This window comes from Pempheris klunzingeri, chromosome 23 (assembly GCF_042242105.1).
Source record: "Pempheris klunzingeri isolate RE-2024b chromosome 23, fPemKlu1.hap1, whole genome shotgun sequence".
In the NCBI taxonomy this organism is placed as follows: domain Eukaryota; kingdom Metazoa; phylum Chordata; class Actinopteri; order Acropomatiformes; family Pempheridae; genus Pempheris; species Pempheris klunzingeri.
Window position 1 is genome coordinate 177,501 of NC_092034.1, and position 10,000 is coordinate 187,500.

Below are 10,000 nucleotides of genomic sequence, written 5' to 3' on the forward strand. Positions count from 1 at the left end.
CAGATGTTTCTCTCATCCAGATGTTTCTGTTTTCTGTCTCCAGATGTGGAGAAGACTGAGCCCAGTATTGGACCTTCGGTGTTCTGTGGACTGGGTCTGACTGTCGGTCTGCTCGGTGTCGCTGCTGGAACCTTCTTCCTCGTCAAAGGAAACGAGTGCAGCTGATTGGTTGTGTGTGATGATGTCACTATAAAAGCCTCTGATTTCACTGTTTCAGCTTCTTCATGTGTTGCTGCAAATATAATCCAGTGTTTCCTGTAAAAATGGCTGATGAAATAAAGGTGGTGTTTTCTGCTGGTCCCTGGCCAGATGTTCACTGAGGCTGTTTCCTCCTGGTCCTAGAAGCTGAGCTTTAGTTTTCTTTTCCTTCCTTCATTGACCTGTGCTCACTGTGAACAGCAGGGATGATTCCAGCAGCATGAACTCTTTACTGTGTGAAATGATCTTTGTACAGCAGAAGTGATTATGTTTTCAGCAACATGAGACGGGAATGATGATCAATAAATCTGCCAAGCTGCAACACTTTGAAATGAAATGTGTCAATAAAATGTTCACTGAACTCATATTTCTGTACTTTGCTGTCATTTTCTTTTCTGTAATAAAGCACCTGCAGTAAACACTGCAGGAAAACTACAGTACCCATGAGCCTCAGCTGCTGAGGTGTGAGTCTGAGCGGTGGGGAGTTCAAACACTTTACTGTTGAACAGAACACATCACCATGGTTACTGAATGAATCTGGATCAGGATCAGGAACTGGATCAGGGTCAGGATCAGGGTCAGGGTCAGGATCAGGATCAGGACCAGGATCAGGATCAGGACCTGAATTAAAGCAGCTCTGTGCTGTGATGAGTCCTCATGTGCGACATCAGGTATCTGATCTAAACGTTGCAGCCTTGTTTAGTTGTGACCTTCATCTTTCTCCAGTTTCACCCTTGATGACCCTGAATCATTGATAACATGACTTGGTGTCTATAGATACTTTTCATTTCTAAACTGACGTCTTGTCTTCCGAACACCCACTGAGTTTTTGTTCTGTTCCACTAACTGAAGCCTGGACTTTAAACATCTGACCATCTGAGTTACTACACTTTGTTCACGTTTGTCGCTGAGACCATTTAAAGTTTGGACGAAGTTCTGGAGCTTTAGCCTTGAGGAGGAGTCCAGTCACGTCCGGCTGGGGGTCCAAAGACAGAGTTAATGACTGTGAACGCCTCAGTTACTGACTGCTGTCAGGATCAGGACAGCAGTCAGGAAGTTCTCAATAAGTCCAAAATAAGATGCAGACTGGCCTTTACTCAAGTCTGCCAACGCTGGCAGATCTATGTGGAGCAGAACCACAGAGGATTTTCAATGGCCAAGACCACCAAGACCACCAAGACCACCAAGACCATCAACACCACCAAGACCATCAAAACCATCAAGACCACCAAGACCATCGAGACAATCAAAACCATCAAGACCACCAAGACCATCAAGACAATCAAAACCATCAAGACCATCAAAACCATCAAGACCACCAAGACCATCAAGACAATCAAAACCATCAAGACCATCAAAACCATCAAGACCACCAAGACCCCCCCCACACACACATCCACGGACAAGCTGTGGAAAGTGTGGAGAGTCTCAGGTTTCTTGAAGTCAGTGTCTCCACTCAGATGTCTTGGACTACCAACACCTCTAATCTGGTGAAGAAGGCTCAGCAAAGACTCTTCTTCCTCAGAAAGCTGAGAAAGGCCAAACTCCTGATGCTCAACTTCTACCGCAGCACCATCGAGAGCATCCTCACAAACTACATCACCGTGTGGTTTGGGAGCTGCACAGCAGTGGAGAGGGCAGCTCTGCATAGAGTGGTGAAGGCAGCTCAGAGGATCATCGGGCTGGAGCTCCCTCACCTCGACACACTCTGTGCCAGCAGACTGAGGAAGAAGGCCAGGAGCATCACACTGGACACCACACACCCCGGACACTCCCTGTTTGAACCGCTTCCGTCTGGGAAACGGTTCAGAACTTTTAAATCCACCACAAACAGGCTGAGGAACAGCTTCTACCCCAGAGCTGTGGCCTCCATCACACCCCTCCCCCCTGTTTCTACAAATTCCTAACCAGGACGACCTCAGCAGCCTCTAAGCAGAGGCTAGCTGCATTATCTTGTACATACACTGTTACTCACTTTTTTTTTTCATGTTTCATGCTGCATTGCACTGTTCTGTTCTGCACTGTTCTGTACATAGTGTTTATACCGTAACTGTTATTCTTGATAATTGTGTATATATCTTTATTTATTGTCTTGTTTGTACATTTCATATGGGAGAGGTCAGAAGGAATGTCATTATACCTTGCCGTATAATGACAATAAACCTGATTCTGATTCTGTGTTTGTGCTCCGGCAGCTGACTTCAGACCGACTCGTCTGCCTGGTAACAGGTGACGCTGCAGTCATGTGATCCTCTGGTTTTAAGAGCAGCTCTCAGTCACACTGTGTCAGTGCTCGTGGACAAGAGGACCGAGGAACATGGCTTCATCCTTCATCAGCGTCTGCCTCGTCTTCATCATCAGCCTCTACACAGCAGGTACGATCAATACACTCTGATCACTGATCAATACACTCTGATCACTGATCAATACTCTGATCACTCTGATCAATACACTCTGATCACTGATCAATACACTCTGATCACTGATCAATACTCTGATCACTCTGATCAATACACTCTGATCACTCTGATCAATACACTCTGATCACTGATCAATATACTCTGATCAGTACAGTATTGATCATTGATCAGTATAGTATTGATCAGTGATCAGTACAGTATTGATCAGTGATCAGACGGTAGTTTCACTCTGACTGTTTCTCCTCAGATGGATTTCTGCATTATTTGGTCGACAACTGTGACTTTAGCTCCACTGAGCTGAAGGACATCGAGTTCACCAGGTCTGTTTATCTAAACAAGGATGTGTTCGCTCAGTTCAGCAGCAGTGTGGGGAAGTTTGTTGGATTCACTGAGTTGGGAATTAAGAACGCTGAGTACTGGAACAACGATACTTCATATCTGGCTCAGATGAAAGCTCAGAAGGAGACGTACTGTCAACCCAACATTGGGATTGACTACCAGTCTGCTCTGTCTAAGTCTGGTGAGTTAGTGTCTGTGTGACATCACTTCATCTTCTCATTGATTATTGATTGATTTATCTGTTCATTCACTGATCCATGAACACAGTGAGGAACAGTGTCGCCCTCTGGTGGTCACTGTGACTGTTCACCTGCTGCTGCTGCTGCAGGAAGGATCATTTATTATTATCAATATAATAATTATCATTTATTATTCATTATTATTATTATTATTTATAATTATTATCATTATTCATCATCATTAATATCATTCACTGTTACCATGTGTTGTTCCAGTGAAGCCCTACGTGGTCCTGAGCTCCATGACGCCCCCTGCTGGTAAACATCCGTCCATGTTGGTCTGCAGCGTCTACGACTTCTACCCCAAACTGATCACAGTGAAGTGGTTCAGAGACGGACAGGAAGTCACCTCTGATGTCACTTCCACTGATGAGCTGGCAGACGCTGATTGGTTCTACCAGATCCACTCCCACCTGGAGTACACGCCCAAGTGAGTCCACAGCCAGGACCAGGTCCAGGTCCAGGTCCAGGTCCAGGTCCAGTTAGGTCCAGGTCCAGTTAGGTCCTGGTCCTGGTCCTGGTCCAGAGAGTCTGACATGTTGTCTGTGTTGAAGCAGGTCTGGAGAGAAGATCTCCTGTGTGGTGGAACACGCCAGCCTGAAAGAACCTCTGGTGACTGACTGGGGTAAATACCTGTCTGTCTCCCCACCTGTCTGTCTGCTCACCTGTCTGTCTGTTTGGCTGTCTGACTGCTCACCTGTCTGTCTGTTCGAGAGACAGACAGGTGAGCAGACAGACAGGTGTGCAGTCAGACAGGTGTGCAGTCAGTCTCTCCACCCGTCTGTCTCCTCACCGGTCTGTCTGCTCACCCGTCTGTCTGCTCACCTGTCTGTCTCACCACCTGACTGCCTCCTCACCTGTCTCTCTCCTCACCTGTCTGCCTCTCCACCTGTCTGTCTCCTCACCTGTCTGTCTCCCCACCTGTCTGTCTCCTCACCTGTCTGTCCGCTCACCTGTCTGTCTGCTCACCTGTCTGTCTCCTCACCTGTCTGTCCGCTCACCTGTCTGTCTGCTCACCTGTCTGCCTCCTCACCTGTCTGTCTCCCCACCTGTCTGCCTCCTCACCTGTCTGTCTCTCCACCTGTCTGTCCTCAGACCCGTCCATGCCTGAGTCAGAGAGAAACAAAGTGGCCATCGGAGCTTCAGGACTGATCCTGGGTCTGATCTTATCTCTGGCCGGATTCATCTACTACAAGAGGAAGGCCAGAGGTCAGTCCACTTCAGACCACCTCAGACCAGTTTACACCACTTCAGTCCACTTCGGATCACTTCAGTCCACTTCAGTCCACTTCAGACCACTTCAGTCCACTTCAGACCAGTTTACACCACTTCAGATCACTTCAGTCCACTTCAGTCCACTTCAGACCACTTCAGACCACTTCAGTCCACTTCAGACCACTTCAGTCCACTTCAGACCAGTTTACACCACTTCAGACCACTTCAGATAACTTCAGACCACTTCAGTCCACTTCAGACCACTTCAGTCCACTTCAGTCCACTTCAGTCCACTTCAGATCACTTCAGACCACTTCAGTCCACTTCAGACCACTTCAGACCACTTCAGACCAGTTTACACTACTTCAGACCAGTTCAGACCACTTCAGACCACTTCAGTCCAGTTCAGACCAGTTTACATCAGTTCAGACCAGGTTATATCAGTTTACAGTGGTATAGACCAGTATAGACCAGTTTAGACCAGTCTAGCTGAGCCTTTTGGAAAACTACTAGTTTTGATTCAGGTGTGTTTTTTTTAGATTCTGATTAACAGCAGGTGTTCCACACTAGACCTCTTTTGGTCCATTTCAGACCAGTTTTTAAACCAGTTTCAGTCCAGTTTCAGACCACACTGGCCTCCCAGTCTAATAGTAGTTTAGACACATACACTCCTCACTAAAAGTTAGGGATGTTCAGCTTTCAGGTGAAGTTTCAGGATGAACCTAAAATGCATTCTAACCTTTCCAGGTGAACTTAATGTGACCTTCTCTAAACCTTTGAATGCACATGTCCAACTGTTCAGTGTCTCAGTACTTTCTGCACCAGCTGCTGTTCTCTAACAAGAAGCTTAACAGCAACATTCACAACAGGTTTGATCCATGAATCCACCAATACATTTCCTGCTTCAGTTAGAATTGGTATTTAAACAGTCCTCCTCATCCTGCTGTTCACATTCTGACATCACGAGACCAAGACGACACCTAACAGTTGATCAGCAGCACCTCAACACTGGAGGCTTCAAACAGGAAGTCCTCAGACGGAGGTGTTCACTGAGCTTAGAGGGTCACAGAGTGTCATCAGGAGGTTGGAACAGAGATACAGAGACTGGAAGAGTCACAGAAAGGAGAGGAGTGGACGTCCTTTGGCCACGTCCCAATTTATTGAGACACTGAACATGTTTTGTTGTGGTATACCTACCACTGTTGGTAGATTTTCTTTCAATAAATTGTTTAAGATGAATAAAATCACCATTGCATGCTTCTACTTAAATGTCCTACTTTCATGATATAATATCACTGTAGCATTCACTTTTTACATTTTCCATATATTTCACCTGAAAGTCGAACATCTCTAACTTTTTGTGAGTAGTGTATTACTTTATTTATTTCAGACCTGTTTTTCTGATGTGGTTTCTGAATTGTTCTTGGTTTGAACCGGTTTGACTCTTTATTCGTCTTGTGGTCTTTAAACCAGGACAGATTCTGGTTTCCAGTTAACAGGATCCTGAACCCAGACCGTGTCCAGAACAGTTTACATCAGTGATGTGGTTTCAGGATTTAATCTGGATTCTTTTGTTGTCTCTTCTTTTATACAGGAAGGATTCTGGTTCCCAGTCACTAAGTCTGAATCTGGACCCAGTCCTGGTCCTGGTCCTAGTCCTGGTCCCAGTCCTGGTCCCGGCTTTGATCCCACCTGATCCTGGTCTTGGTCCTGGTCCAGATCCAGGTCCCGGTCTTGGTCCTGGTCCAGATCCAGAACATGGTCCTGGCATTGGTCCCGGTCCCGGTCCTGGTCCTGGCCTTGGTCCCGGTCCCGGTCCTGGTCCCAGCCCAGGTCCTGCAGCTGTCTGTCAGGTGGAGGGAAGAGCAGCTGCTGCTTCGTCCTGCTTGGTGTGTTTCAGTGCTGCCACCTGCTGGACCGGCTGAACACCTGATTGTCTGATGATCTGGACTCTGATCCTCTGCTGGTCTAAACCCTGATCCAGGACTGTCCTGTCCCCCTGATCTAGGACTGTCCTGTCCCCGTCCTGCTCTGTGTTTCAGCAGGGTTCCCTCTGACAGTCCTGGATCAGGTTTAGTCTGGACTCTGGATCTGGACTCTACTTCCTCTGCGTGAGCTCTTTACTGTGTGAATCCACATTTAACAGATCAAATGTAATCCAGTGCTTTGAATGAGTTGATCCCCAGATTCTATATTTCTATGTTTCTAACTCAATAAACCTTCAGAACCCTGAACACGTGTGGCCTCGTTCATACAAACAGTCACTGCGTGTCGTCGTATGTCAGAAGCATCATGAGAAGCTCTGATCAGGTCGTCCTGCTGAAGGATCCTGGTCAAACTGATTCATTAGATCAGATATTGATTATTGATCCTCAGTTTGCTGTTACAGCAGCTCAAAGGGGAAACAGACAAAAGTACAGTTAAAGAAATAGAAAATTAAACAGCAATAATATAAAATATACAGAGGAAAAACCTGTAAACACTAAGAAACAATGATAAACACAATAATTACAGAGAAACAATCAGAGGGTGGATGTGAGTTACTGCACAGTTTATGTAATAATAACTAATAAAGTTCACAGGTGGAGGTGGTGGAGGTGGTGGAGGTGCAGCAGCTTTATCCAGTCTGACTGCAGTCTGATGAAGGAGCTGCTCCTTCTGACACCTGGGGTGTATCAGTCTGTCACTGAAGGAGCTGCTGAAGGCTCCCACAGTCTGATGCAGAGGGGGGAGGTGTCGTCCATGATGGAGGACAGTTTGGTCAAGGTCCTCCTCTGTCCCACCACCTCTATGGAATCCAGGGGAGGCACAGACTGAGCTCTTTATCAGTCTGTTGAGCCTGTCCTCAGCAGTGTCTCCTCACTCCAAAGGATCCTCAGCAGGTACAGTCGACTCTGACCCCCCCTAGAGAGAGTCAGTGTTGTCTGTCAGTCCAGTCTGTTATTAAGGTGAACACCAGGTATCTGTATGTCTTCACTCTCTCGAGGTCCCTGGATGTTCACCGGTGCAGTGGTGGAGGGTTTCCTGTGGAAGTCCACCACCATCTCTTTGGTCTTGCTGTCACTGACTAGGAGGTTGTTCCGTCCACACCAGTCGACAAAGTCCGTGATGATCGTCCTGTGTTCAGTCGTTCCCCTCTGACACACACCCCACGATGGCAGTGTCACCTTCTGGAGGTGACAACTGTCCGTAGCATAACTGAAGTCTGATGTGTACAGGGTGAAGAGGAAAGGTGAGAGTACTGGTCCCTGGGGGCCCCTGTGCTGCAGACCACCACATCAGACAAACTGTCCTGCAGACTGGGGTCTGTCCGTGAGGTAGTCAGTGACCCATGCAGCCACCTGAAGGTCCCTGTAAACCACCTGAAGGTCCCTGTGAACCACCTGAAGGTCCCTGTGAACCACCTGAAGGTCCGTGAGGTAGTCAGTGACCCATGCAGCCAGCTGGTCACTGACCCCCACTCACTCCATCTTCACCCTGAGCAGTGGAGGGAGGATCGTGTTGAAGAAAGTGATCCTCACAGTGCTTCCAGTGCCCTCCAGGTGAGACAGGGATCCCTGCAGCAGGTAGATGATGTGTCATCCACCCCAATTCCAGGCTGATAAGCAGAGATGGGTGAGGACGATCCTCTCAAGTACCTTCATCAGGTGAGAGGTTAAGGGTCTGTAGTGGTTGGGCTTGTTGGGGCGCGAGGTCTTAGGCCCATTATCAAATCTGTTGAAAACTGATTTAGCTTGTTGGTCCAGTCTCTGTCTCCAGGTTCAGGGTCTCTCCTGCTGCTTCTGTCCTGCCCTGACATGGTTTTGAGACTCTCCAGACCTCCCTCGTGTTGTTCTGCTGCAGGTGATCCTCCACTTTCCTCCTGTAGTTGGCCTTACACTCTCTGATCTGTCCGTTAAGATCCCTCTGCACCCTCCTCAGTTCCTCTCAGTCACCAGATCCAAAAGCCCTCCTTCCCTCCAGCAGTAAGACTCTCAGCTCAGCAGTCATTCAGGGCTTGTTGTTTGAGGAACACCCTCCTGGTGGGTACGGTGGTCTCTACACAGGCATTAATGTCACCTCCTTCGTCTGGGAGCTTCTTCAAACTGTCCTCAGGCTCTGGGACCCTGATCCTGTCTGTCTGTCCGTCTGTCTGACTGACTGTCTGTCTGACTGACTGACTGACTGACTGTCTGTCTGTCTGTCTGTCTGTCTGTCTGTCTGCGTGTCTATCTGTCTGACCGTCTGTCTGTCCGTCTGACTGTCTGTCTGACTGTCTGTCTGTCCGTCTATCTCACTGTCTGCCTGTCTGTCTGACTGACTGTCTGACTGACTGACTGTCTGTCTGTCTGTCTGTCTGTCCGTCTGTCTGTCTGACCGTCTGTCTGACTGTCTGTCTGTCTGTCTGTCTGTCTGTCTGTCTGTCTGCGTGTCTGTCTGTCTGACCGTCTGTCTGTCCGTCTGACTGTCTGTCTGACTGTCTGTCTGTCCGTCTATCTGACTGTCTGCCTGTCTGTCTGACTGACTGTCTGACTGACTGACTGTCTGTCTGTCTGTCTGTCTGTCTGACCGTCTGTCTGTCTGACCGTCTGTCTGACTGTCTGTCTGTCTGTCAGTAACACTCTTCACCTTCTGTGTCTTCAGCATGAAGCCTCTGTTCCTGAACAGTGGAGCCTTCAGCTTCACAGCGTTTGCAGGCGTCCCAGCAGTGGAGCTCCGATTCACTGAGGTAACGACCTGAGTGACCTCACAGCACCTGAGTGACCTCACAGCACCTGAGTGACCTCACAGCACCTGAGTGACCTCACCATCATGTGTTGTTCCATGACGTTATTCTTTCAGGAGTTGAACCAAAGTCACCTGGACAGGTTGAAGGTACTTGAAGACGTTTGTCCTCCAGGAGGCTCCTTCAGTTCTTTTGACAAAGAAAACATTTGTTTTCTGTGGACAGAACCTGATCGTTGCTGCCCTCAAAGAGGACAGGTGAGGCAGGTGAGTCCTGACCTGAGGACTCACCTGCTTGTTGTTTGGTTTCAGTGTGTTCAGGTGTGGACTCACTGCACTGACTCCTCCCAGCCTCTGGTCCAGGTATGTGGATCACACCTGGGTTAAAATCCAGCTCACCTCCTGAAGGAGAAACTGACCTGGATGACGTCACGCTTCATGTGATGTTTCTGCATCAGGTCGTCCTTCATATGTTTGCTATATGATGTCATGTGACATCATCATGTGATCAGTGTACAGGTGTTCTTACCTGTTACAGACTGATACATCACAGGTTTCTGTGTCCAATCAGGAGCGAGCGTAACCGTTTGTCAACACGCCATTGGACAGCGTCTCACGCCTACAGGAAGTTCTGGGGGGGTCGTCTGGGGGCCACGGGGCGGAGCTTAGCGGAGCTGGTGGGGGAGATGGTGCTGTGATTGGCCCGCAATCACATCCTGTCGCTACGCATCACTTCCTACACCCAGACGGTGCTGCAGTTCAGCGCTCAGCTCAACAAACACTCTGCTGAGCTGCAGGTAACACCTGGTACCCCACCTGTTAGCCCAGCTGTTAGCCCGCCTGTCAGCCCAGCTGTTAGCCCGCCTGTCAGCCCACCTGTTAGCC

General features: G+C 48.4%; 2 protein-coding genes across 4 annotated transcripts in view; both read left to right on the top strand.

Annotated features, from left to right (window-relative positions):
• Nucleotides 1-565, top strand: part of LOC139222831 (mamu class II histocompatibility antigen, DR alpha chain-like) — a 3,409-nt gene extending 2,844 nt beyond the window's left edge. The window contains exon 4 of the mRNA XM_070854714.1: nt 44-565. Within this exon, the coding sequence (XP_070710815.1) occupies nt 44-165 (122 nt within the window). The 3' untranslated portion in view covers nt 166-565. The remainder of the gene's footprint in view (nt 1-43) is intronic.
• A 1,933-nt stretch (nt 566-2,498) lies between these two features.
• Nucleotides 2,499-6,645, top strand: LOC139222498 (H-2 class II histocompatibility antigen, E-S beta chain-like). 3 transcript variants are annotated; one of them, XR_011585924.1, is made up of 7 exons: nt 2,499-2,573; nt 2,866-3,138; nt 3,413-3,626; nt 3,754-3,821; nt 4,292-4,405; nt 6,006-6,190; nt 6,245-6,645. XR_011585924.1 is itself a non-coding variant. In XM_070854274.1 (7 exons), the coding sequence occupies exons 1-6, from the start codon at nt 2,516-2,518 to the stop codon at nt 6,029-6,031; spliced, it is 753 nt and encodes a 250-aa protein (XP_070710375.1). In that variant the 5' UTR covers nt 2,499-2,515; the 3' UTR covers nt 6,032-6,051; nt 6,170-6,645. The 3 variants fall into 3 exon arrangements, 2 of the variants coding, with proteins under 2 accessions (XP_070710375.1, XP_070710374.1); XM_070854274.1 differs by having other exon boundaries at nt 6,006-6,051; nt 6,170-6,645; XM_070854273.1 differs by having other exon boundaries at nt 6,006-6,645.
• Nucleotides 6,646-10,000: the final 3,355 nt, after the last annotated feature.